The sequence below is a fragment of the Notechis scutatus genome, chromosome 4 (assembly GCF_049901735.1).
Source record: "Notechis scutatus isolate UNSWTSFEM ecotype Mainland chromosome 4, rNotScu1.2, whole genome shotgun sequence".
Classification (NCBI taxonomy): Eukaryota; Metazoa; Chordata; class Lepidosauria; order Squamata; family Elapidae; genus Notechis; species Notechis scutatus.
In genome coordinates this window covers 168,886,872-168,912,937 of record NC_142012.1, presented here as the reverse complement: position 1 = coordinate 168,912,937, position 26,066 = coordinate 168,886,872, and the positions used below count along the sequence as shown (strand labels likewise).

Below are 26,066 nucleotides of genomic sequence, written 5' to 3'. Positions count from 1 at the left end.
CGCCCCCAGCCATCTTTCCAGAAGTGGTTCTCCAATTTCTTCTTGAAAGCCTCCAGTGGTGGAGCTTCCGGTGGCAAGCCATTCCACTGGTGAATTGTTCCCACTGTCGGGAAGTTTCTCCTTAATTCCAGGTGGGTAGACCACACCTGGAATATGCCACGATGTAAAAAAGATGTTGAGACTCCGGAAAGAGTGCAGAGAAGTGCAACCAAGAGGGTTTTAGGGGACTGGAGGCTCTAAAGCATAAGAAGAATTCCAGTGGCTGGAATTGGGTAGGTCTCGTCTGATGAGGAGAAGGACTGGAGGAACATGACCGCAGCCTTCCAATATCAGGTCCAAAACCCCTGAAGGCAGGAGAAGAAGCAACGGATGGAAACTAATCAAAGAGAGAAGCAACGTAGAATGAGGGTGAAATTTCCCGACAGTGAGGACAATGAACCCGTGGAACAGCCTGCCACCAGAAGCTGTGGGTGCTCCATCACTGGAGGCTTTCAAGAAGAGATTGTGCAACCATTTGTCTGGGGTGGTTCAGGGTCTCCTGCCTGAGGAGCGGGTTGGACTAGAAGACCTCCAAGGTCCCTTCCAGCTCTGCTACTCTGTCCCTCCCCTGGGGTGGCTGCCTCTTTCCCTGCAGGCTTCAACACCGCCAAGGGGGACCTGGTGCGGTCCATCCTGTACCCGAAGCCCCTGAACTTCCGGCTCTACCAGCAAGCCTTCCACTTCATCCTGGGGCTGGCTGGGGTTGGCATCCTGGGGATGATCTATGCCATCTGCGTGTACGTGACCCAGAAGGTGGGTCCCAGATGCAGAAACCCCGCCCCCTTGGCACTGCCCATCATCCCCTCCCCCCCAATGAGGGCCGGCTTCCTGGGGAGGGGAGAGCTGTGGCCCCTGGAGGGGCCCCTTGGCTGGCTCTGCCCACCCCACCCGCCTGGTGTCCTTCCGCAGCAACCGGCCTCGGACACGGTGGCCATGGCGCTACTGCTGCTGACGGTGCCAGTGCCCCCCGTCATCCCGGCGGCCCTGACCACCAGCATCGTCTACGCCCAGCGGAGGCTGGCCAGGAAGAAGATCTTCTGCATCAGCCCCCAGAGGATCAACCTCTGCGGCCAGATCAACCTGGTCTGCTTCGACAAGGTGGGGCTGGGGGCCTGGGGGCCGGGGTGGGGCAGGGCACGGGAAGCCCCCCTGGGGGAGGCTGGCTGGCTCCAGGCCCGACGGACGTCCTCCGGACGGCTGCCCTTGGCAAATAACCGAGAGGGCCCCCCAGAAGTGGTGGGTGCTCCATCACTGTAGGTTTCTAAGAAGAGACGGGACCACCTTTTGTCTGGAGGGGTGTGTAGGTTCTCCTGCCTGGGACCAGGGGGCTGGACTAGAAGACCTCTGAGGTGCCTTCCAATTCTGTTGTTCCGTCATCCAGATGAATTAACCAGTGGAACAGCTTCTCTCCGGGGGGTGGTGGGTGCTCCCTCAGTGGAGGTCTACAAGAAGAGACTGGACGGCCATTGGCCTGAAACAGTCTGGGGTCTCCTGCTTGAGCGGGGGGTTGGACCAGATGACCTCCGAGGCCCCTTCCAGCTCCGTTGTTCCGTCATCCACCTTTCCCTTCCACCCCGCAGGATTCTCTTTTCTTCAGAGCTGCTCCCCCGTGAGAAAAGCCCCCCTCCCCCGGTCCTTTCTTTCCACTCACAAGTGGAAATATTCCTCAACGTTCAACCGGGACAGACGTAGGTTTAATGTTGGCTTTATTCATGGGCACATTTTTCTTTATAATTTCTTCTTCTCCTTGTTGTTTTTCTAACTTTGGCCTTTGGCCTTTTTGTTTTTCTGTTCTTGTCCTTTCTAATATTTTACCTTCCAAAGAAATAAAATAAAATATTAGAGCCCAACCCAATAGAGGGGGCAGCCGGGCCTGCAGCCCACCCTTATTGGGCCCTAATCCTGGCTCTCTCTTGAACCCAGACAGGCACCCTGACCGAGGACGGGCTGGACCTCTGGGGGGCCCTTCCTTGCCAAAGCCAGAGGTGAGGAGTGTGGGGAGCCATCTGACCCCAGATGAAAGGAGGCAGAAGAGGGGGAGGTTGCTGAGGGTCCCTGGGAACTGGCAACCTTGGCCGCCGCTGCCTTCTGGGCCGCTTCCTTCCTTGCTCCTGCCAGGTGATGAAGGCTGGCACTCCCCCTGCTGGCTGCCCGAGGGGAGAGGATGGGTGGTGGCCGGGCTCACACCTGCCCAGGGAGTCAGCTGGGAAACTGCCTTCCAAGGGAGCCCCCACTCACCCCCACCTGCCCCTCAGCTTCCAGAGCGTGCACAGCTTCTCGGGGGCCCCCTTGCCCTGGGGGCCCCTCTGCAGAGCCATGGCGACGTGCCATTCCCTTTTGCTGCTGGACGGGGAGATCCAGGGGGACCCACTGGACCTGAAGATGTTCGAGGGCACAAACTGGGTGAGCCTCCCTCCCCTCCGGCTGCTTCGGACAGGCCGGGCGTTCTCCTGCCTCTTGTGTGTGGGGAGTTTTGGGGAGGGGTAGAAGCTGCCCTCCTCTTCCTCCAGCATCCTCCCTTCTGCCCCAGCGGCTGCTGTGAGCCCCTCCAGTGGCATTCCTGCTGGCGCCACCCATTGGCGTGTTTCGGGATGGCACAGAGAGGTTGGCAAGGCAGCCAATCTCCCCTTTGCAGGCTCCCTGCAGAGCGGGAAAAGGGGATGGGATGGGAAGAGGCTTCCCAGGAAGGGAACCAGGGAGTCCCCAAACCTTTCACCCTCCGGGGGGGTTTCTTGGCCGGACCAATTCCTCCGGGGCATCCCCTTGACCCATCCGTTGACAGCCAAGGGCAGGCCCTGCACTCCAGCTCAGCTCTGAGGATGGGAAGGGCAGCCGGGGAGACCCCTGGCCCTGAGGATGCTCCCCGGTTGGATAATACCCGTCTGCAGGGAAACCACCACACTCCGAGAGCAAATCCCGCCTCCCTCCTAGCACTGATGATGTTGCCTAGTTGGGTCATGAAATGTCTGGGAGGCTCAACTAAGGGAAGCCCAGCCAATCTCATGGGACATAGGTTGTGCACTGACAATAAAGGTTTGAATTGGAAGAAAACCTCCTCCTCCTCCTCCTAACTTCTAGCACTGATGATGTTACCTAGTCAGGTCATGAAATGTCTGGGAGGAAGGCCAGCAAGCTCGAGGGCACCCAGGACCCCCCAGTTCAATATTCTCTTCTCTTGGCACAAGCCCTTTGGTGGGATAGAGAACGGAGGGGTGGCTGCCAGGGTGGCCCAGCTCCTGGCTCTGGTGCCTGAGGGTTTCTCAGCCCTCTGGAGCTGTAAGTTCTCAGGGACCTTCCGGGAACCAACGGGATTCCAGACCCCTCTGACATCAGAAGCAGGTGGAGGCTGTGCTCGCTGTGTTTCTGGCTGGCACACAGCGGACTGCCTGCCTGCTGCGTTACATGCCCCGGGCTAAGGAAGAGGGCAGCCTGCCAAATTCAAGAGAAAGGCCGCCCTTTAGGACTGACGTTGACGCGCTCGGCCCCAGGCCACGCCTGAGTCTAAGGGGCCCCTGGTTGAACTCCAGGAGGTGCTTCTCTGTTGGCTTGCAATGTGCTAGTTTGAGCGAAGGGCTGGTTTGGTCTCTGCTGGCTTCCTTTTGGGGCCGTTTGTTTCCTTGTCTCTCCCTTTCCTTCCTCCTCTCCTCCTCCCTCTCTGAAGAACTGAACAAGCTTCTTGGATGAGAAGCAAAGTGCTTTCAAATTAAAAAAACAAAAAACAAGGAAAGTCCAGCTGCCTTCTGGAAAGGGACCCTTGGGGTGATTTGAGGATGGGGCATAATCAAAGTCACCACTCCTAACCCAACGGCAGCCCCCACGTCCCCAGGCTGAAGCCTTAGTCCTAACTGGACTCTTTCCCAAAGCAGGGCCGAATTCGCGCTTCCTGCCCACCCCAGAGGCAGCCCCCCCACCCCCCGGCAGGCAGCCTCCAGGGCTCCTTCTAAGGCTCCTGATTCTTTTTCTCCCACCAGGAGATGGAAGAGCACCGGCCGGACAAGAGCAGAGCCAGCCTCCCGGAGTCCTGCCTCCTGGTGAAACCGGGCCCTGGCGCCTCCCCAGTAAGCCAGTTCTCAGCCCCCCGCTTGTCCCCCTAGAAAGGGAGGCAGGCAAATGAAAAGAGGGGCTCCTGCTGGAGCAGGAGGTTGGACTAGAAGACCTCCCAGGGGCCTTCCAGCTCTGTTCTGATTGATTGATTGACTGGTGGAAAGCCAGGGCGTGGGGGTGGGGGGTGGGGGGAGAATTCTCCGGCCAGGAAAGAAAATCTGAGCTCGCAACAAACCAGCCAGAATGGATTTGCACCCGGAGCTCCTTTTCTGCCCAGGTGCAGCCAGGGAAGGAAAAGGCCTGAGCATCGGAGCAATGGTGGCCCTCCTATAGATTCCTTCTACGGACGGAAGCCAGCAGTCGGGAGCAGCTCCCCCGGGAGGGTCTCTGCTCAGGTCATCGGGGGTTAGAAGGGAACCGGGAGGCAGGCTGGCAGCGGAGCCCCTGGGCCCTCCTGTGCTGGCAGCTAAGAGCCGGGACTCAGAGGGAGCAAAGCCCCCCCCGCAGCGGATCCCCCAGCCCATAATAGCTCCGTCTTCTCTGGACTGAAGGGGGGACCACAGCTCCTCCGTTCACCCTCCTGCCGAAGGCCGGGCGAGGGAGAGCAGAGCAGCCGCATACAGGGCAGCCGCCCTTCCTCCAATGGACGCCCACGGTGACGATGACACTGACCAAAGTTACTGGGTTTCACACTTATGACCGCTGCAGCATCCTTGTGGCCACGTGACCAGACTCTGAGTGCTTGGCAGCTGGCCTGTGGTTGTGCCTGTTGCCTCGTCCCAGGGCCAGGTCATCCTCTCTTGCCACCTTCCAGTAAGCGGACCATGGGGGAAGCTGGGTTCACTTAACGGCCGCCTGATTCACTTAATAACTGTTGCAAAAGAGGGCGTAAAATGAGGGCAAAAGTCACTTAACAACGGCTTTGCACAGCCACAGAGATTTGGGGGCCAATTGTGGACGTAAGTCAAGGACTGACCGTATTAGTGACTGCAGCCCCAAATTGTCCTACGGGGGCCATGAGCAACGAGGCTGGCAGTGCCCCCCCCAGTCCCAGGTGCCCCCCGTGCCACCTTCTGAAACTCCTGGGGCTTCTCTGGCCCTGGACTCTCCAGCCAGAGCAAGTCAGTGGCTGTTGGAGGAGGCACCAAAACCCCAGGGAGGCCCAGGAGAAAGAAGTATCCCTAGAATAAGAGAGTTGGAAGGGACCTTGGAGGTCATCTAGCCCAACCCCCCCTGCTGGAGCAGGGGAACCTCTTCTTTCTTGGCTCTCCCAGGAGGGCCATCCACCGCCTCTTCCTTCCTCCAGACCAGAGCCACTTTGGAACTGGACTTAACCCGAATGCCCCCCCCCTTCCACGAGGGCCCCGTCAGGTCCTGAGCTTCGCTCACACCCAGCTGTGGAAGTCCAGCCTTCTTTTCAGGAGAGGCTTGTGCAGGGGGTTGGACTAGAAGACCTCCAAGGCCCCTTCCAACTCGGTTACTCTGTTTACAAGACACGCTTGATGAAACCAGAGCCGTAAGGGCAGGATTGGCTCCTTTCTTCGCCTCAAACAAGCATTTGTTCTGCTTATCACCCCACCCTGGCAAACGGACGGGCAGGCTGTGGAAGTGAAGCCTCGGCCTGCCCCGGTGTCCCTCTTCAAGGAAACAGGAGTCACGGATGCTTATGGGACACGACTTTGATGGCGCATAAGTTGCAGGAACAGGATCTTGCGAGCCCTCGTCACTTCAGGAAAACTAGGAAGGGTCAAATCCGAGACCTGTTCTTTTGTAAGAGCATTGCCTGGGTGACGACTTATGTAACATTAACGTTGGAAGGGACCCTGGAGGTCTTCTAGTCCAACCTCAGGCAAGAGACCCTACACCATTCCAGGCAAATGGCCGTCCGGCCTCTTCTTAAAAGCCTCCAGTGACGGAGCGGCCACAACTTCGGTTCCCCGGGTGGATTGTGCTCCCCGTGTCAGCAGCGGTTTCTCCTTAGTTCCAGGCTGCTGCTCCCCTCCTTTGATGCGTCCTGTTCTCCTCCCCCTCCTGCCTTCTGGCGCTTTGGGGAAGGGATGGACCCCCCCCACCCTTCTGTTCCTGGGGGTGATTCCTGCGCCTGCCTTCTCCCCCCCTGCCCAGGCCCCCGTGGAAGGGATCCTCATCCTGCACCAGTTCCCCTTTTCCTCCTCCTTGCTGAGAATGTCGGTCATCACCCAGGAACTTGGGAAGGGCGGCCTGGAGCTCTGCATGAAGGGAGCCCCCGAGACGGTGGCCGGCTTTTGCGAAGAGGCGACGGGTAAGCGAAGAAGAACCAGCAGCCTCAGGTCGGGGGGGGGTGTCCCCCCACCCACCCACTAGTCAAGGAACGGGGTTCCTCTTGGCAGACCCACAGGGATCATCTTAGCACCCCTGCAGGCCACGTTTGGGAGTGGAGTTTTAGAGTTGACGATGTGTGTGTGTGTGTGTGTGGCAGCCTTGGAGGGGGGGGGTAGCAGCAGCCCTTAGACTTATATGCCACTTTCCAGCCCTCTCTAAGTGGTTTACAGGAGTCAGGAAGGAAAGAAAGAAGGAAGAGCAACAGCACTTATATATTACTTAATGGTGCTTCAACAGCCTGAGTGGTTTTACAGAGCCAGCCTTCCCCCCACCCCCCCCAATAATCTGGGTCCTCATTTTACCGACCTCAGAAGGACGGAAGACGGAGTCAACCCGGAGCTTCCTCAGGATCGAACTCCTGCCTGTGAACAGAGTCAGCCTGCAGTGCTGCATTCGAACCCCTGGCCCACCAGGCTTCAGCAGTTCCCCTTCACCCCAAACTGCAGCCCCCGCTGGGCCCCCGTCTCTCGACCTCAGCCGCCAGGAGGGAGGAGGCTGTGCCTGGGAGCCCTGCGGGGTGTGTGTGTGTGTGTGTGAAGTCAGGAGAGAGAGAGAAGCGGGGGGGTTGGGTCGAGAGGGGGTCTCTACGGCCGATGCCTGGCTGAGGAGCAGACCCCAACCTTCCCCCTCTGCGTTCCTGGGAGGCCATTCACACCAGCAGAAGTGGTTGCAAGAAGGGAGTCCTCCTCTCCCTAACGCCCCCCCCCTCCCCTTAACGGCATGTTTTTTATTTATTTATCTGATTTATTTTATTTGGTTTGTAAATTGCTTACAAGATAACAGGTGTAAGTAAAAACATAGTTATGAATACATGGATACAGAAAAGAAACAGAAAAGAAACAATAGGACAGGGACGGTAGGCACATTGGTGCGCTTATGCACACCCCCCCATAGACCTTTGTTGCACGAGATCATGTTCTGCCTTTTTCTTGTGCAGCTGTCTGGGTTGCTTCCTTGGGCAAATGGGAAAGTGTTTTTTTAATTTACTTTATTTATTTATAATTTTTTGGGGCTGCCCATCTTACTGTGGGTGGCTTACAGTCATAAAAAATAAACCCGTACAAAGATAAAGGCCTAAATCAAATAAAATAGCCAAACACAGTGGCCCAATTAAAGGTGGGGAGGGGGGACAGGTTAATCCATCAACCCCCTCCCCCGTTCAGTGGCTTATTCCAGGCAGGTGTGACCTTCCTGAGCTTTCCGGATGCCCCACGGAGGGTCCATTGCTCCATCAGCGGCCTTCCCATCATTGCTGACTGGACCCCACAGCAGCCGGTAGAGTCCGCTCTCTCGGGGGGCTGCCTTCCTCCAGCGCCAGTGGGGCCACTTGGCCAGGATCTGAGAAAGGGGGCTGGACCAGGTCCAGGCCCAGTTTGAGACACCGTGAAGGTTGACAATCCAAGACTGATGGGCCGAACTTCCGGGCACCGATTCCTGCCCGCTTGGTGGGGATGGAGGGAGATTGACAGGCTGCTCCGGGGCAGAGAGTCCAGGCGTGGGTGGGAGACGTAAGGGCCTGTGGCTGTGGATGGTGCAGCTGCTCTGCCTCGCCCGGGGTTGCTGATCCCATCTGAAAGCACGGAGGGGGTCCCAGCACGTTGGGCGACCCCCTTCCCCCCACTGACCGCAGCCTCCCTCCCCCCCCCCAGTTCCGAACATCTTCCAAGCTGAGCTGAGACGCTTCACGGCCCAGGGCTTCCGCGTCATCGGCCTGGCCCACAAGGAGCTCCATCTTCCCCAAGGAGCCGCCTTCAGTGACCTGGAGAGGTGAGCACGCAGAGGGGCAGCTGCAGCCCCCCCTGACCTCTCTGGCAGGGGGGCCCAGGAGGAGCAGGGCAAGGCCCCGCTCTCCGGCTCGTATCCTCCCAGCTTCTCCGGATCGGAGCTCTGTCCAAGGCTTGTCTCCAAGGCAGCTGGAGAGGGAGAGCAGGACCTGGAAGCCGGCCTCTCAGGGTCCAAAGGGGCCTTGGAGGTCTTCCAGCCCAGGAGACCTTGCGGCACCGGGTTCCGGACAAATGGTTGCCCAGCCTCTTCTTGGAGCCCTCCAGGGTGGGTGGGGAGAAGGAAATGCTTGCACATCTCTCAGTCCCAGCACACACCATGCTCCCCCGGGACACCTACACCTCCCACCCCCTTATATGCTGTATCTATTCCTCTCCCTTGCCACGGTGGGAGCTGAATTTCCTTGCGGTATCTTCAAAGAGAAAGGCCCCCAAACAGGCCCTGCTCCAGGGAGGCCCATGCAGGACAATGAGGACAATGAGCCAGTGGGACGGCTTTTGCCCCCAGAGATTGTGGCTGCTCCATCACGGGAGGCTTTCAAGAAGAGACGGGATGGCCATTTCTCCGAAATGGTAAAGGGTGTCCTGCTTGGGCAAGGGGTTGGACTAGGAGACCTCTGAGGTCCCTTCCAACTCTGCTCTTCTGCACGCTGCCTTCGGTGAGTGGAGGACAACCCTCGTCGCCTCTTCCCTGCCTCTCCTTCTCACAGGGAGGACCTGGAGTCCGGCCTGACCTTCCTGGGCCTGCTGGTCATGGAGAACCGCCTGAAGAGCGAGACCCGGCCGGTCCTGCAGGAGCTCCGCCAGGCCCGCATCCGGAGCGTGATGGTCACAGGTGTGCTGGGAGGGGGAGCCTTCCGCTGGAGGGGTAGCGGGGAGTGGGGGGCTCAGCCCTTGCACAGCAGCTGAGGGGCCCTCCGGGATCGGCCAAGTCACCATCCAGAGTTGTTCTCACTTGCCCCACTTGCCTTCTGGGGCAGGAACTGGGAGAGGCAGCTGGGCTCTGATCAGGTTGCAGGTTTCCCAGGAATCCTCCCCCCACTCCAGGTGCTGCTTTGAACTGCCCACTAGCCATGACTTCTCTCCTCAGCTCCCAATTCCCCCCACACACACCCTTTTTCCTTTCCTCCTTTAACAGCTTCGGTTTTATTTTATTTCTTTCTTTTATTTTGTCAAGCGATTAGTTATGAATCCATGAAATGGATGCATATGAGAAAAATAAAAAGAAATAGGACAGGGACGGTAGGCAGGTGGGTGCGCTTATGCACATGTGGTGATCAGTGTGTTTCCTTTTGAGGGCTGCCCCCTCACCTCAGCCTCGCTTGTCCCCAGGCGACAACCTCCAGACGGCCATCACTGTGGCCAAGAGCTCTGGGATGCTTCCCAGCACCAGCCAGGTGGTCCTGGTGGATGCCCAGGAACTGGAGGATTCCTGCCCAGCATCTGTGACTTGGCAGCTGGTGGAGGAGGAGGAGGCACCCTTCATCGTGGGCAAAGACCAGGTAGGGCACCTGCCCAGAGGAGAGGGGGCCCAGGAAGGTGAGCAGGAAGGGCTTGGAAGAAGAGGAGGAGGAGGGCGTTGGTCTGGGCTGTTTGTGGGCCAGGAGAGGGCCAGGCTGGCCACGTTCCTCATCACCTCCTTAGGAGGAGACCGTGTTGGTCCTTCGTAGTTTCATAGATTCAAACTGGAGAATGTCAGGCTCCGAACCCAAGAAAGACCCGTTATGAGCTTTCTAAGCAGATCTTTTTTTTTTTTTTTAATGATTCCTCCCCTCTAGACAGAATCTTGCCAGGCTAAAGCATTCTAACTTTCCCCTAAGCCAAGACAGACTCTGGGGACTGTTAGGGAGGAGCCGTCTTGGCCACTTTCTCCCACACAAATTCTCTGAGTTGTCTCTTGCCCCCCTCCCTCCCTCCTGGGGATCCACCCCATGACTAGATTTCATAACCAGTCCCGCTTTTGGAGGAGGGAGGGGAGGTGGGTCTGCCCCTATGACATGGTGGGGGGAGGGGAAGACTCGGGCAGCAGCTGGCGAGTTGGACCCGGAGGAAGCGGAGAGCAAGTGTCTTTGGCAATCTTGGGAGAGTTCATTCATCCTTAACTGGCTCAGTCTCGTTTCCTTTGTTTCCATGGAAATCGAAGCCTGTTTCTCGGGACCCCCATATCCCCCTAGAGGAGCCCAGCGCACAAGAGGAGGGCGGCCACTTCCACTTTGTCTTGAGTGGGGCGTCTTACCAGGTGCTGGCCAAGCACTTCAGCAGCCTGCTGCCCAAGGTGAGCAGGGAGGGGGCCCTCCTTGTGGGGGCTCCCTTTCCTTCTTGGTTTGCTCCCCGTCGCTCCCAGGGCCCCCGGCCCCACCTGCCTTCCTGTCCACCCTTTCCGGCCATCCGGGTGACTGTGGCCTCTTTCCTCCCGCAGGTGCTTCTGAACGGGACCGTCTTTGCCCGGATGTCTCCCTCGCAGAAGTCCAACCTCGTGGAAGAGTTCCAGAAACTCGAGTGGGTCCCTCCTCGTGATCCAGGGCAAAGGGGGGAGGGGCTCCCACCTGCCCCCACTGGGGTCCCCTGGCTTAGCTGGCCCTCCGCTTGCAAAGCGCTGCTCCCGATGACCTCTTGGGGACCCTCTTTCCTGACCGGGGCCCCAAAGGGCTGCTGTGAAAGTGTCCGCCGGGACCCAGCCTGCCCTCCTGCCCCAGAAGGAGCCCCCAGTCACAGCAGGGAGGTGCAGGCGAGGGAAGGAAGCGGGGAGGGGGAGCAGGCCGTGTGAAAGCACAGACCTCCTGGGACCCCCAGAAGGGTGGCAGCCCCCTCTTCACTCCGGAGGGAGGGCCTGGGAGGCAGGTGTGGCAGGGAATGCCTGCCGTGGGTGTCTCTGCCCGGAGAGACTAAGTAACCACCTCCTCCTCTTCCTCCTCCTTCCAGTTACTATGTGGGCATGTGTGGGGACGGAGCCAACGACTGTGGGGTAGGTGAAAACTTCAGGGCCTTATTGGGGGAGGGGAGAATGTTCTCACTCAGGTTGCCCCTCCACCTGTCCTGTCCCCCCAAATTGGAGGCATCCGGGCAAAACCAGCCTGCGGAAACTGCCCCCTTTCCAGAGGAGGTTTGGAAGCGCCTCCGCTGCCGACCCCCCAATGCCTCACAGGGGGACCTCTTGTTGTTCCCCAGGCCCTGAAAATGGCCCACGCTGGGATCTCCCTCTCGGAGCAGGAGGCCTCCGTGGCTTCCCCCTTCACCTCCCAAATCCCCAACATCGAGTGTGTGCCAGCCCTGATCAGGTACATGGGGTCGCTGGAGGATCTCCCGTTTGAGCCGAGGGGGGTGGAAGGGAATCCAGGGTCCCCTCCAGCCCTGTGTTTCTATCATCCTGGACATGGGGTTAGACTAGAAGACCTCCAAGGTCCCTCCCAACTCTGCTCTTTGGTTATTCTGTTATTCCCGGGGGGGGTGTGTCTCTTCCTCCAGAGCTGGCTTGGAGACCCGACTAGCAGAGGAGCCACTGGGTCCCACCCCTTCCTTTCCCGGGTTGCCCTCTGCCTCCCTTCCTCCCTGGGGGAGTGGGGGGTTGAGCAAGGGGGCTTCTGCTTTCCTCTACTAACCCTCCCCTCCCCTCCTCTTCCGATGCCAGGGAGGGCCGGGCGTCTCTGGTGGCCTCTTTTGCGGTGTTTAAGTACCTGACGCTCTACGGCCTGGTCCAGTTCATTGCTACGGTCCTGCTTTACTGGGTAGGTATGGGCGGTGCTGGGGACGAGCCCCAAGGGGGCGGGGACAGCGGCTCCTAAGCTGGTGAAGGCGAGTCCTCCTCCTCCCTGCAACCCCCCCCTCCCTCCTAGTTGGGTTAGGATAAATGTCTGCAAGGAAACCACCCAGCTCAGAGACTCCCAGAGGGCTGGCCGTTTCCATGCCGGAAAAATACTTGAAATACTTGGAGGTTCCAACTTAAAAGGTTCTGTGAAACACGGTCTTCAGGAGACACTTTTTTTCAGTGCTATTGTAACTTGGAACGGTCAGTATAAGTGAACTGTTGCAAGTCGAGGACTACCGGTATTCACATCGCATTAAGATAAAAACACAGCATACGAAAGACAAAGTCTGAAGGAGTATAAATGTGTGCGTGAATGACCGTTTTTGGCTTCGTTTGTCAGAGTTAAGAAATCGGCCGAGTCCTCCGTTATGGGCACTCTGACCCGATCGGCTCTTCCTCGGCCCCACCGTCCCAATTCCGGGATGGATTTCGCCCCCTGCGGTGGCCCATTTCAGGGCAGGATGGTCCGCATCGCAGGAGGCGGCTGAGATCCCGGGTTTTTTTCCTGAGTTTCAAGGCAAAGGTGGACCTTGGGGGGAGGCACTTTCTCCCCACTGTTGTTCCCGTGTATAGTGCATGTCAGAATCATCTTCTACGAGCACTTTAGCCCTAGGAAGAGTTGGGGTCTCCAGGCAGGCTACGTCAAGCCACCTCGGCAGTTTCCAGGGACATTGGGGGGGTGGTTTGTGTTCTCTGAGCTCTTCTGCTTCTGAGCGTTTCAACCCCAGCCCAGAGAAACACCAGGATGAGGTTACGCAGCCTGGTGACGAAACGCTCGGAAGCCGAACAGGGAGCCGGGGAAAACAGCGCCACCAACATCTCCCAATCTATTTCCCATCATTACCAATAATCTTCAGGGGTTCCCGGAAGGAGGCGGGGCTTTCTCTTACTTCGGGGAGCGGCAGGTGACTCAAAACAGGCGGCCGGTATGTGGGAGTCATTCGAATCTCCCCGTGAACCTCAATGGGAAAAGCCTGCCTGGGGTCTGTTTCTCTTCTAGCAACTGCAGATCCTGGGGAATTACCAGTTCCTGATCCAGGACATTGGCATCACCCTTGTGGTTTGCCTCACAAGTAAGCCGCTCGTCCCCGGGCACATGGGGCTGCCTTCGTGCCAGCTGGGGATCCGGGGAGGTGCCGCCCAAGGCACAGGCAGAGCGGCAGGGCAAAGCAGGAGGGGCTGCCCCTACTCCAGCTGCCCCTTCACACAACGTGCTTGAAACGGGTTTTCTGGGATGGTTGTGGGCGATCTGGATTCAGCCGTGGGTGTAACCGCTGCTGGGTTGGCACAAAATACCCAAACAAGCTGGGCATCTTCTCTGAAACCAACTGCCAGTCTTTGCTCGCACGGTTGTGCCAACCCACCCAGTTGGCATCAAGTTGGCCCTCCCTTGGCCTGGTCTCACCCCACAGAGCCCCGTCAGGAGAGGCAGTGCCAGGGCTGCGTTGCTGGCCTCTCTCTTGGGCACGGGCAGCCCCAGGAGCAGCTCTGCTTGGGCATTAGGCGGCTGGTGGCATCAGGCCCCTCTGCTTCTCGCTCCCCCCTGCCCCCCCGCCTGAAGGAATGTGGGGTAGGAAGCCCCCCCAGCTGGCTCTTCCTTGGTTCCTCTGGCACCTTCTCCCTCTGCCCACCCAGTGAACCTGACCCACGCCTACCCCAAGCTGGCCCCCTACCGGCCCCCGGACGGCTGCTCTCCCCACCGCTGCTGCTCTCCGTCCTCTTCAACGTGGGCCTGAGCCTCCTGCTCCAGCTCTTCGCCTTCCTCTACGTGAAGCGGCAGGCTTGGTACTCGCAGCTGCGGGGCCACTGGTGAGTGTGCAGACACATCCGCCCACCCGTGGACACCCTCCACACACACACACACACACACAGACACACACACGGGTGTGGGAGGGCCTGGGAGGACCTTCCGATGCAGGGACCTGGCCTGCTGCCCCCCCCCCCGGTCTGGCCTGGCCGGAGGGGCTCACGGGGAGCAGCTGGACGAGCCCACGGGAGGGAGGGTGGAGGGCAGGTGCTCAGGGACCCTCCCTGCCTCCTTCCTTCCAGCGGGTGCCCTTTGGGGAACCAGACCACCTGCCCAGGCAACGGGACGGCCAATGCCACAGCGCAGGGACACCCCGTCCTGAGCTACGAGGCCACCACTCTCTGGCCCCTGGTGACCCTCAGCTGCATCGCTTTTGCCTTCATCTTCTCCAAGGGGAGGCCCTTCCGGAAGCCCCTCTACACCAACTGTAAGCGAGGGGCCCCTCCTCTCCTCCTCCCCCGGCTGGCTTGGGGGTGGGGGCGGGCTGGGCAGGAGGGAGGTCACTGTGGAAGGGAGACGGTTCTGTTGGGAGGCCCGGCTGCTCTGGGTGGGTCGCAGGGAAAGAGAGGACGGAGCCGGAGTGAGGAAGGAGAACCAGGCAGGAGGTAGCCAAAGCAACGGGGGGCCTCAACTCCCACCTCGCCCCCACTCGGCCCGGGAGGATGGTGAGGGGGCCCAAGGTTTTCAGGAAGGCATCAGAGTGGGGGGTTTTCTTGCAGGCGCTTCATGACCAAACTAGGTAACCTCATCAGTCTGCTAATAGCACCGGTGACGTTACCTAAAGGACCCCGCAGTCCTCTTTTCCTCCTCCTCCTCCTCCCATCTACAAACCCTCCCCCTTCTAGCATGGATGGTGTTACCTAGTTGGGTCCTGAAAAGTGTGTGAGAAAATTGCCACGCTCAGAGAGCCCCTGAGGAGCCCCCACTTCAAGCCTGAGCTGCAAAGATTCTCTCCTCTTGGTCTCTGCTTTCAACTGTTTCCGGATTGTGGTTTGACCCACTGACTTAAGGGTGCTAATATGGCCCCCGGGCATTAGACTTCCTATCCTGGGGAGGCCAGTGACCCCCTTTGTTCTTTGAACTCCTCTCGCCCCCCCCATATGGGTCTGATGCCCCACGTAACTGCCCATCCTTCCATGGGGCACCAGGCATTCCGCAGGACTGACAGGACTCCCCCCTCTGCCTTTTCCACCCCCAGATATCTTCTCTGGCCTGCTGTGCCTCCAACTGGGGGTTTCCCTCTTCCTCTTCTTTGCCGACCTTGAGGGGGTCTACCAGAGGATGGAGGTGAGCAGGCAGGGGGCCTGCCAGAGGCCAGTCTTGGGTCACCCCTGCAGGGCAGAACTGGCTTCTCTTGGAGGGAGGAGGGAGGGGGAGCCAGCTAGGCCAACTGACGGGGAGCCTCTCTCGCCCCCTCACAGCTTCTCTGCACCCCGACCATCTGGAGGGTCTACGTGCTGATTATGCTGCTGGTCTTCTTTCTGGTCTCCTCCTTGGTGGAGGTAAGATGCACGTCCCTCCCTCCCAGGGCAAGGATCCGGGGCTGCAGGGCTGGAAGCAGGGGGCTCCTGGGGCTCAGGCAGGGAAGGGCGGGGGTGGGGGGACGACACACTGCAGGGTGGGAGCAGATGGGGCGGGAGACGGACTCTGTGGCCTTTAGCTGGCCCCAAACACTCTTCCCTCCTCCTTGAGTCCCACTGGGGGTCTTGATGGATGATCTCTCTGGCCTCTCTTGCCGTCCTTCCAAACTGGGGGTTGGTTTGTTCCCCTCCCCTTCCCAAGTGGGAGCCTCACTCATCCCCAGAGCATTGCAACGGGGAGGGTCTGCCTTTGCCCTGTTTGGGCTGGTCTCCTTCCCTGTCCGCCCAGCCCTCACCAGGGCAGCAGCCTGGGAGGCAACAAGATGGAAGCCCGCCCCCCACGGGAGGGAGGGAGGCCGCCTGGCCAGGGCTGTGCGCCTCGCTCTTTTGAAGCGGAGAAGCGAGTGGCGGCCGGCACCCCCCAAAACCTCCCCCCTTCCAGGGCGGGCGGGACTCCGAGCCTTCGCTCCCCTCCCTCCCTCCCCTTCCAGGACGGCGTCCTGCAGAACCGGCGCCTCTGGCTGCGGATCAAGGCGCTCTGCGGCTTCCGCTCGTCCAGCCGGTACCGGGCGCTGCAGCGGCAGCTGGGAAGCGACGCCATGTGGCCCCCGCTGCACGGGCGAGACTTGGCGGGCGACGACGGCAGAAGCAGCAGCCGGGCCTACCTCAACGCGGCCTTCGAGCGGGAGGAGCCCGCGGGCCGCCCGGGAAGCCGCAGCGGGACGGCGAGGGGCGGCTCTGCGCAGCCGGAGGGGAGCAGCAGCCGCCGCGATTCTCCCGCCGAGGCCCGTCGCTGGCCCCGCCGCTCGGAAGGGACCTTTCCCCGCGGGGCTGCTGCGCCCTAGTCGGGGAGGAGGAAAGCCGGGGCCGGCCCTGGAGACCGGAGGGGCCAAGACAAGCGGGGCTCCCCGGCGCCGAAGAAAGCGGAGCCCGCAGCCTCCAGTCTGGGCCCGGATCGGCGCTCGGAAGGAGCAAAGCGCGGGTCGCGGCGGCCACCGGCTCGGGTGGGATCCCGGCCGCCTCGCTTCGCCTCCCTTCCCGAGAGGTTGAGCCTTTTCCCCCGGGCGCCTCCGAGGCGTGGCTGCTGGCGCGCTCCGTGTGCGCAAGGGAAGCGGCGGCGGCGGCGGCGGGCAGGGGCAGCGGGGGAGGCCCGAGGGGGCGTCTCGGGGGGGCAGCGACCCAACTGGGGGAAGATCCACGAGCTGCAGCCACAAGTCATTGCACAAACCATTCGCTTTATTGGGAACGGCCGGAGGGAGCGGCGGGCTCCGGGGCTTCTAGTCGCGCTCAAAGGCGGGGTTGGAGAGGTGGCCGAGGTTGCGGGGAGCCGCCGAGTTCCGCGACCGGCGCGAGGCGCTTCGATTCCTGCCAAGAAAAGGGGGAAAGACCGGCCTTAGAAGGCGGGAGGGGCCCATCGAAGCAGGGTTCTCCTGATGGGGGGCTCGGGTGACCGTGCTTTAAGGGCAGCTCTGGGAATCAGAAAGGGGGGCTCTTCTGCCCTTCTTTGTGGTGGGGGCTCTTTGGAGGGGCCAAGTGAAAAATGCTGCCCGACGGAGGCGAACATTTGGGCGATGCATCCTGGGGCTGCTCGGGGGCAATAAACAGCCAATGCTCTAAGCCCCCCAGCTCTCTGCAGAGGTCGGCCTTAGTTGCGGGGCCTTTTCCTATCCTTTGTGGGAGGGCTGGCGCTCTTCTCTGCCCCCGTCAGCCCCCTTCCCCTTCTGTCTCCACTGCTGGGCGCAGCGCCCACCCGAGGAAAAGACCCTCCCTCCTCCCCGGGAAGAGCCCGGCCCCTTGCGCCCCCGCCCGCCAAGGGTCCGCAGAGCGCTGCTCCGCCAACGCGGCCGCCGCTGTGCTGGGCCGGAGCGACTCACCTGCGCGTGCACGAGCAGGCCAGCACGGAGACCACCACGGCCAGCAGGACGGCGCCGGCCGCCACGCCCAGCGTGATGTAGAGGGGGTCCGCCAATCCTCTGGAGGGGAGAGAGAGAGGGGGCGGTGGGCCCACTCAGCGCGCAAAGCTCGGCTGCTCCGGGCAAAGGTGACATTGGCGGGGAGGGCTCTGGGTTGGGGGCGGTGTGCAAGCCCGGAGACCGGGTCTGTTCGGCCCCCGGGACCCGCTCCCGGCCCCGGAGGGAGCAGGAGGCTCGCTGAAGACTTGGGGGGAGAGGGTCCGCCTTTCCAATAAAGGAGAATCTGTGTACCTCCTGGCTCGTCCTCGCAGCGTTTCCCCTGGTATTTCTCCTGGCATTCGCAGTGGAAGGCCTCGGAGCTGTTGTCCCGCACGCAGGTTCCACCATGCAAGCAAGGGTTGGGCTGGCAGGGGTCGGCTGCCCAGGAAAGGAGAAGGCGGGGTTGGAAACGGGTCGCCTTCCCGGCTGTGGCAGCCCCCAACCCTCCCTCTGGGGTGACAATGGCCACAAGGGTGGTGGGGGGGACTGGCAGAGTTCGGGGCAGCAACGCCTTTGGGCTCCACGGGGCTGCAAAGCCCGGCTGGTCTGGGGCAAACTGGTTTAACAAACCAGCCCAGAAAATGGGTTCATTTGATCACCTCCCCCCCAGTTTCCTGGCCCTGGAGGGAGCAGAAGGCCGGCTAAAGGTTCCTGCCTGGAGGGGCAGCATTCAGCCCTTCGACCAACCTAGGAAATGGATGCCCCCCTGTCCCCCAGGAGACCTGAGGGCTGCCTGGAGACCAGGCTGAGAAGCTGTTTTATAGTCTCCAATAAAGGAGGAACTTTGTAGCTTTGTAGTTGAAATGAGGCCTCCTTGGTGGTCTCTGCACTTGGGGGGTTTTCTTGCAGACGTCTCATGACCCAACTAGGGAGCGTCATCAGTGCCAGAAAGGAGGGAGGTTTGCTTTCACCCTACTGCACTGATGATGTTACCTAGCTTGGGTAATGCAACCTCTGCAAGAAAACCACCAAGTTCAGAGAGCCCCGAGAACCCCTCATTTATGCAGCTACCCCTCCTCTCTTCGGGGGCACCAAGAGAACAGCCAGCACCCACGTAGGAGGGCTTAAAAACGTGGGCCTGATGTTCTCTGCTCTGGAGTGGAAACCATGTCTGGGATGGCCAAGAGGCCTGTGTGACACACTAAGCAAAGCCCTGGGTGGTGTGTGTGTGTGTCTGTGTGTATTTACCTCCTGGTGTGACTTGTATCTCACAGAGTAATCCTTCGTAATTCTCCGGACATTCACAGTGGAAAATATCTGGGCTCTCATCCAACACGCAGGTCCCATTGTTGAAGCACGAATTTGGCTGGCAGGGGTCGGCTGCAGCAGGAAGGAGAAACATGGTGGGGGGATGGATGGAAATGGGTCGCCTTCCCGGCTGTGGCAGCCCCCAACCCTCAGGCCGGGGTGACAGTGGCTACAAGGGGCCGGTGTCCCTTTTGGACACAAAGCACCGGCCCTTCGACTTATATACCGCTTCACAGTGCATTGACAGCCCTCTAAGCAGTTTAAAGGGTCAGCCTCTTTCCCCCAACCATCTGGGTCCTCATTTTACGCCGGGATGGAAGGGCGAGTCAACCTTGAGCAGGTCAGGATCGAACCTCTGGCAGTGGGCAGAGTTTGCCTGCAAGGCTGCATTTCAACCACTGCACCACATACCACAGGGCTGGGGAGAGCCCGCCTGCCCGCCTGCAGCTCAGCAGTTGGCCCCCGGATTTCCCCCCAGGAACACTCACCACGATAGCAGCCCCGGGTGAAGTTGAAGATCCCACAGCGATGGTCCCGGGGGCAGCTGGCCTCCCTGCAGGAGAGGCTGGAGCTGTCCCTGCAGACGCAGTTTTGGCTGCAGTCATCGGCCATAAAGCTGTTCGCCGGCCTGGTCGAGAAAGGGGAGCAGGGGATGAACCGGGACTCCCGGCCCCTTCGCCCCCAGTGGCACCCCGACGGAGGCACACGTCCAACTGGACCAGCAGTGGGGCTGAGGGCCGGTTTCAGCTCGGCCTACTTGTGACCGCGAAGGAGAAGAGCCCTCCCCCCGCTCTGGGCCATTGGGAGGGAGGGTCTCCTCTGTGCGAAGGTCTGCTTTGGCTGAGGGTTCTGTGGTCAGGATAAGGAGGAGTAGAAATAGCCTGCCATATTTTTCGGTTTTTTTTTTTTTTGATGTATTGAGGCCTTGCTTCCCTGGGGTCGAAAGCAGGAGGGCTGCGGTGGGGACCTGGAGGCAGAGCTCTGGCCTCACAATCGGGGGGCGGGGAGTTTGATCCTGGGTAGAGGCGGGTGTTTTTCTCTCTGGGTGCACCGAGAAAGTATCTGCTGAACAAACCTCCTCATTGGGGACAGGAAGGGCATCCGGCCAGTAAACACACCGCTAGCTCCATTCAGTGGCCCAGATTCCACTCCGCAGGGGATTAGGGGGTTGTTAAAAGACGATGATAACCAGTGTTGAAAGCACTAAGGTGCTTCCGGGTTGAAAAGCTTAGCTGGCGACATGATCGTTGCCTGCCCATTTGGGGGCTCCTTTCGGCTCCCTCTGCCCCCTCTGGCAGCCCTTGGGTCTCGATTGTGGCCTGGCTAACCTCCAACCCAGCATCCTAACCACGTGAGCCCCCTGCTCCCCATGTCTGGGTAAGGCCCAAGGAAGGGGTGTGCCTGATCGTTTCCAAATTCACGCCTCGGATTTTGAGCATCCCTGAGTGTAAAAACAGGCATTTGCTTCTGTCCATCCCCAGTTCAGGTCTGGGGGGAGACCCTGGGAGTGGACCCTCTAATGGGGGGATGGGGTGGGGGAGGCGGGCCCCCCTACCTTATAGTATTTGCCCAAGAAGCTGCAGCCGCAGTCCCGGAAGGGCACGCAGTCGTAGCCGCTGAGGACGTAGCCCGGTTCGCACTCGCAGCCTTCCAGGCAGGGGGAGCTGCAGCTGGCAGGGGCCGCCAGGTCCGAGCAGGACGGGGACAGGCCGACATGCAGGGGTTGTAGCGGCTGTGGGGCGGGCACTGGAGACCTGCGGAGGGAGCAGAGACGCGCTGCCTGGTCTGGGCCCTCCTCCCACCCTGGGGAGCCCAGCCCCCCGCCCCACGAGGGGGCCCTCAGCACCCTGGGAGGGTTGGGCCAGGGGATCCCGCTGGCTTCAGGCCCAGAGGCCGAGCCTTCCTCCCAGGGGCACCCCAGAAGGAGGAGGAAGCTGCTGCTCACCGCAGCCGGTCGCTGCCCTCCAGTCGGCCAGCGAGACGTTCTTGCCCTGGCAGAGGCTGGCGTACTGGTCCAGGATGGGGCATAGGCTGGTGGTCCGGTTGGCTTCTCTGCACATGTCGAACACGCAGCTCCTGCAGCGGAAGAGAAGCCGAAGGGAGGTTGCAAAGGGGAGAAAGTTAGCACCCACCCCTCCCCCAGAAGAAGAAGGGGGGGGGCGAGGGGCACGATCCGCTCCTCCTGCTCTTCCTCTCCAGCCCGTAAGTGGGCAGACCCTCCCCTCAAAAAGCCTCCCGGCCCCACGGGGGATGCGGTGGGCTGGGAGAAGAAAGCAGCACTCACGTCACGAAGGGGCCGGGGGCCTCGTGGGCCAAGCAGCCTTGGAAGGGGCCCTCGGGGTCCGCCAGGACGCCGCAGACGGAGCGGCCGCTGAACACCTTCATGTCCTCTTCGGAGCAAAGGGGCGAAAATCCCACGTCCAGCTCAGCCTCCTCCAGGGCTTCTTCGGCAACGATGGCGTCTCGCCTGGGGGAAAGGGGTGGCAGGGACCCTCGGAGGAAGGGGACGCGGCCCGCAGGAGCAGGAGGGCTGCTTTGGGCGCCAGAGTGTCTGGCTGCCCAACTACACCCATCCCAAGGAGGGGAAAGAATTTGGCCTTGACCAGAACAGGTGAGGCCGGAGGTGTGTCGTGCCCAGAAGGTCTTGAGTGGGCCAGACTCATTGGCACAGAGTCCCGCTCCGCTGCAGGCAGCTGGGGGTCCTTGGACTGCCCGTCTCCAGGGAGTAACTGGGCGAGGGAGGCCGCCAGAGGGCCGGGCTTTGGCCCACAACGCGGCCGAGTCCTTCAGCACCCTTGGAAGGAGGACCCAGCACCCCGGGAGGTGGGAAGTTCCCATTGACCGGATGAGTCCAGCAGAGGCATCTGCCAGGCATCTGGTTTCCTGCTTGCAGCAGGGGGTCAGACTAGATGGCCCCTAGTGCCCTTTAAGTGGATTCCAGGATTCCACTGTAGGGCAGGCCTCCCCTTGCCCACGTCGCCAACGCGGGTTAATTCTGCAACCCAGCTGAGGCTCCTGTCCAATCACAGGGCCTGGGATCCTGCCGACCCTCCTCTGCTGGGCGGGGGCTCCTGGCAGGTGGTGGTGTTGCAGGTGGGAGGGGGCTGCGGTGGTCCGGCCAAGGAGGGCTGGGGCTGCCTTCAGGGGGCCCTACCTGAGGCGGGAGGCGCCTCTCTTGACTGGCACTCGCCAGCTCTCCCCGAAGGTCTTCACGTCTCTGACCGGGGTGCCATCTGGCTTGGCAAAGTCGTTCTTGTACTTCCCATCAAAGTTGCCACAGAGGCCTTCCAGGTTCTTTCGGTAGCTGTTGGGTAGCAGGATGCCTGGGGAGGGGAAGAATGGCAGGAAAGAGTTGAGCGGGACCACGGAGGTCTTCTAGTCCACCTTCTAGTCTTCTAGTTGACCTCGCCAACCCCACCTCTTCTCTGCCTCCCATTGAGTCCCAGCTGAACGGCTGGGTCTCCTTTGGTTGCCCTGCCCAGGAGAACGGAGCTGGAAAGCAGGTCAGTGGGGCCCTTCCCCTGCCACGCCCACCAAGCCACGCCCACAGAACTGGTAGTAAATGTTTTTGAATCCCACCGCTGGCCCTCAGGTGCTTTGGAAAGTACATTGACCCCTTCCTCCTCCTCCTCTGGGGCAGCCCCTCAAATATTGGAGGACCGCTCTCATGCCTGCCCTGGTGCTTCTCTTCCCTGGACTGGCCGCACCCAATTCACCCCTGCAGCCGTTCTTCGTTTGGTTGAACGGGACCCCGAGTTCCCAGGCCAATCCAGCCACCCTCCCTTAACGATTTCCTCCAAGCCAGAACCGCCAGGGCAGCTCTGGAGGGTCCCTGGTCTTCCTTGGGTGGCTTCCTCCTCCCCCCCACATGCCAGCCCCCGGCCTCTGCAGCCGCTTCACCTGAATTCTCCAAGCCGTCAAAGCTGACCGTAAGGCCGAAGTCGGACTCCAGGAAAATCTGCCTCCCGCTCTGCTGGATGCGAAGCCCCTCGTGAGGCCTCACCGGGGGCTCAGTGGCTACTCCGTCCACCTGGGGTGGGGGGAAAGAGAGAGGGCCCATGGCCTTTGCTTTCCAAAGGCAGCATTGGGGCTCAGCAAAACCGTCATAAGTACATGCCAGTGGCCGAGCACCCGGATTTTGATCACGGGACCATGGGGACGCTGCAATGATCACGGGTGTGAAAAATGGTCACCGGTCGCTTCCCCCACTGCCGTTGTAATGGCCCCCTGCCTGTGAAAAGGAGGGAAGCAGTGGGGGTCCATCGTGGAGTGACCCTTGGAAGCCTCGGCCACTTGAAGCCTGGAGGACTTCCACGCCCAGAGCAGGGAGCCCTGTGGAGCTGCAGCGGGCGAGGCGGCTTGCCAGGCCCCCTGGGCAGAGGGTGCCCGGGAGCGCCCAGGCTCACGGCTGCCGTCGTGCCAGGGAAACCGGGCAGCGCCCTCACCACCAGCTTCTTCCGCTGCCTGAAGACCACTGTGTGGTTGTAGAGGCGGATGCGCAGCTCCTTCAGCACGGAGGGCTGGCCGGAGCCCCTCGCCAGCCGGTTGGTCCCTTCGATGCTGAGCGGCTCCAGGCGCTCGGAGGCCTCCGGCCGGGTCTGGGTGAGCACGTAGGAGTGCAGCCCCTGGAAGTGGTGCAGGAGGCCGTCGAAGGTCAGGTAGTGGGGGTCTCCTGTGATCAGGCACTTGCCAAATCCTGGAGGGGAAAAGCGAGATCAGCTAGCGGCTCCCGCACCATCACAGGCCCAGGCTCTGCCCTCCAGGCTCCAAACTCCCTTAGTGGGACCAGTTTGGCCAGCGGATGCTCAGTGGGGAACGCCTGGGCCGGTCGTGGGTTGCGAGGGCTCCACGGGCTGGACGGGGCTGGACTGAAGGTTCTCCTGGGTGACGCCTGGGTTGAGGGGCCCCTCCCTTGTGGGGTAACGTCCCCAGGGGTAGAAGAGAGGAGGAGGAGGAGGAGGGAACGGGGGTCCTTGGTGCTCTCTGAGTTATTTCCTTGCAGCCTTTTCACTACCCGACTAGCTAACATCATCCGTGTTAGAAGGGGGAGGAGGAGGAGGAGGAGGAGGAGGAGGAGGAGGAGGAGGAGGAGGAGGAGGAGGAGGAGGGGGAACTCTCGGAGCTGGACGGCAGACATTTCATTACCCAAGTGGGCAATGTCATCAGTGATCGCGAGTGCAAAGCACGAAGCCGACCCCTCGGTTCAAGGCTCAGCTACGCGTCTTCTCCTTTACTGGCCTGCCTGGGTCTTTCCCAGCTGAACCCCGGCTGCCTCCTCCCCCCCTCCCCAGGGCTCCAGCTGCCCTTCCCCACAGCCAGCGTCTCCGAGCGGTACCTGTGGGCTTGCAGTGCAGCTTCCCGTCCTCCTTGCTGTGGCAGACTTCCCCGGGCTCACAGCCAAAGTCCTGGCACTTGATGGCGCCCCCTTTGCGACAGCGGCACTTTTGGCTGCAGTGGGGGGTGAGCCAGCTCTCCCCGATCTGCCAAAAGGAGCGTGGCCTGGGCTTAGGGAAGGGCCACGGGCCACGAGGGAAGCCCCCCTCCGCGGCCTTGCGGGGCTGCTGGGCCCCACCGTGGCTCACCGCCCCACCGGGCCCAGAGACGGGGCTCTGCTCCCCTGCAGGCAGGAGGGCCCCCCACTTGCCTTGTGGTACCGGCCGTCCTTGTCCCGGCAGCCGCACTGGCCGAGGGGCACACACTGGCTGTCGCTGAGCACGAAGCCCTGCTGGCAGACGCAGCCCTCCAGGCACTCCCCGGGGGGCTTCTCGCACAGCTCCCCCGCGAAGATGTTGCTGCAGGTGGGCGGGCAGGGAGGGGCACAGGGGGAGTAGAAGCTGTTGGGGGGGCAGGGCAGCGCTGGAGGGGAGGAAAGAGGGAGGGGCCGGTTAGCCAGGCTCTCCTTTCTTACGGGGTTTCTTGGCTGCCCCCTGGTCTCTAAGCGACTCTGGCCAGCTTACAACACCCGTTCAAGTCACCAAACACAAACATGCACCCAGTCGAGCTGGAAGGGACCTCGGAGGTCTTCTAGCCCCGCCCACCCTGCTCAGGCAGGGGATCCTACACCTGTCCAATTCCAGACAGGTGGCTGTCCAGCTTCTTCTTAAAAGCCCCCAGAGATGATGGAGCCCAAAACTTCCACCACTAAGTGAGCCAGTCGTTAAGGGAGTTTTGCCCCGTTTTGCAACCTTTTTTTGCCACGGTTGCTAAGTGAAACACTGCAGTTGTTAAGGCAGTTACATGGCCATTAAGCCAATCTGGCTTCCCCATGGATTTTACTTGCCAGAAGGTCGCAAAAGGGAACCACACGACCCCGGGACACTGCAACCGTCATAACTATGAGTCACTTGCCAAACGCCTGAATTTTGATCAGGTGAGATAATGCAACGGTCGTAAGTGTGAAAAACAGCCATAAGTCACTTTTTTCAGTGTTGTTCTAACTTCTATCGGTCACTAAAGGAACTGTTGTAAGTCGAGGGGAGGTGGGCTAACTCTTACTTAACCCACCACCTGCAGTATGAAGCTGCCCCATTGGGCCCCCTGGCGGAGCTCGGTCAGGCGGGTGGGATCCGATCTCACCTCCGGGGGCAAGATATTCCAGAGGGCGGAGCCACAGCAGAGAAGGCCACACACACACACACACACACACACTCTCCAGCCGAACCCCCCTGGCCGACTGGGCCCACTGCAGGCCTCCCCTGCTGGTGTGGCTGGTGTGGCTGGTGTGGCTGGTGTGGCTGGTGGCTATGCCAGGCCCAGGAGACGGAGCCGCTTGCCAGGCCAGGCGTGTTGCTGCCACTCCTCCCTCTCTGGCACACGGCCCAGGGCAACCCTCTGCCCACCTCTGCCCGCCTTTCCTCTTCCGCCTCCCCGCTTCCTCCCAGGCTGCTGCTTACGGCAGAAGGTGCTGTTCCTCCACTGGACGGGCACCCCCTTGGCCTGGCAGGCGTCCACGTAGGCCTGCACCACGGCACACAGGGTGGAGCGCATCCCGTCGTACTTGCACATGTCGTAGACGCAGGTCTGGATGAAGAGGTCTGGCTTGACCAGCGGGTGGCAGGGGACGAAGGCGGCGGATCCCAGAACCTGGCACTGTTCCTCCACGGAGGGCAGGTCGCCCTGGGCACAAGGGGGCCCCAGCTCTGGGCGGGTGTCTGGCAGGCAGCTGCAAGGAAGGCAGGCATGGGAGGGGAGGGAGTGGCTCGGGGGCCCGAGACGAAGCGGGCCCAGGCGCCTCTGGAGCTCAAGGGAAAGGCGCCCCCCAACCGGCAGCCCCAAAATGTTTTACAACCGAGTTACAACTGTATTATGAGTTGGAGTCAGGGGCCACTGATGTAGAAATGAATGAATGAATGATAGCCCAGGAGGGGGACACCTCGGGGGTTTCAAATCCTTTAACAACTGGTTCTGTGGGCGTGGCTAGGTGGGCGTGGCTAGGTGGGCGTGGCCATG

At 60.9% G+C, this 26,066-nt stretch overlaps 2 protein-coding genes across 2 annotated transcripts in view; one reads left to right on the top strand and one right to left on the bottom strand.

Annotated features, from left to right (window-relative positions):
* LOC113425179 (putative cation-transporting ATPase 13A5) overlaps positions 1 to 16,395 on the top strand; it is a 30,324-nt gene extending 13,929 nt beyond the window's left edge. The window contains exons 11-30 of the mRNA XM_087965694.1: positions 635 to 792; positions 949 to 1,137; positions 1,963 to 2,024; positions 2,295 to 2,442; positions 4,011 to 4,097; positions 6,208 to 6,364; positions 8,094 to 8,211; positions 8,936 to 9,060; positions 9,558 to 9,727; positions 10,369 to 10,500; positions 10,645 to 10,724; positions 11,148 to 11,190; positions 11,394 to 11,503; positions 11,854 to 11,950; positions 13,031 to 13,103; positions 13,692 to 13,839; positions 14,080 to 14,264; positions 15,036 to 15,124; positions 15,259 to 15,339; positions 15,909 to 16,395. Coding sequence (XP_087821820.1) covers positions 635 to 792; positions 949 to 1,137; positions 1,963 to 2,024; positions 2,295 to 2,442; positions 4,011 to 4,097; positions 6,208 to 6,364; positions 8,094 to 8,211; positions 8,936 to 9,060; positions 9,558 to 9,727; positions 10,369 to 10,500; positions 10,645 to 10,724; positions 11,148 to 11,190; positions 11,394 to 11,503; positions 11,854 to 11,950; positions 13,031 to 13,103; positions 13,692 to 13,839; positions 14,080 to 14,264; positions 15,036 to 15,124; positions 15,259 to 15,339; positions 15,909 to 16,262 — 2,606 coding nt within the window. The 3' untranslated portion in view covers positions 16,263 to 16,395. The remainder of the gene's footprint in view (positions 1 to 634; positions 793 to 948; positions 1,138 to 1,962; positions 2,025 to 2,294; positions 2,443 to 4,010; positions 4,098 to 6,207; positions 6,365 to 8,093; positions 8,212 to 8,935; positions 9,061 to 9,557; positions 9,728 to 10,368; positions 10,501 to 10,644; positions 10,725 to 11,147; positions 11,191 to 11,393; positions 11,504 to 11,853; positions 11,951 to 13,030; positions 13,104 to 13,691; positions 13,840 to 14,079; positions 14,265 to 15,035; positions 15,125 to 15,258; positions 15,340 to 15,908) is intronic.
* A 299-nt stretch (positions 16,396 to 16,694) lies between these two features.
* LOC113425171 (IgGFc-binding protein-like) overlaps positions 16,695 to 26,066 on the bottom strand; it is a 39,042-nt gene continuing 29,670 nt past the window's right edge. Inside the window, exons 26-39 of the mRNA XM_087965693.1 lie at positions 25,511 to 25,779; positions 24,262 to 24,473; positions 23,953 to 24,097; positions 23,063 to 23,313; positions 22,518 to 22,647; positions 21,772 to 21,940; positions 20,902 to 21,084; positions 20,563 to 20,693; positions 20,173 to 20,371; positions 19,106 to 19,245; positions 18,558 to 18,689; positions 17,622 to 17,747; positions 17,292 to 17,388; positions 16,695 to 16,782 (exon numbers count right to left, since the gene is read on the bottom strand). Coding sequence (XP_087821819.1) covers positions 16,695 to 16,782; positions 17,292 to 17,388; positions 17,622 to 17,747; positions 18,558 to 18,689; positions 19,106 to 19,245; positions 20,173 to 20,371; positions 20,563 to 20,693; positions 20,902 to 21,084; positions 21,772 to 21,940; positions 22,518 to 22,647; positions 23,063 to 23,313; positions 23,953 to 24,097; positions 24,262 to 24,473; positions 25,511 to 25,779 — 2,272 coding nt within the window. The remainder of the gene's footprint in view (positions 16,783 to 17,291; positions 17,389 to 17,621; positions 17,748 to 18,557; positions 18,690 to 19,105; positions 19,246 to 20,172; positions 20,372 to 20,562; positions 20,694 to 20,901; positions 21,085 to 21,771; positions 21,941 to 22,517; positions 22,648 to 23,062; positions 23,314 to 23,952; positions 24,098 to 24,261; positions 24,474 to 25,510; positions 25,780 to 26,066) is intronic.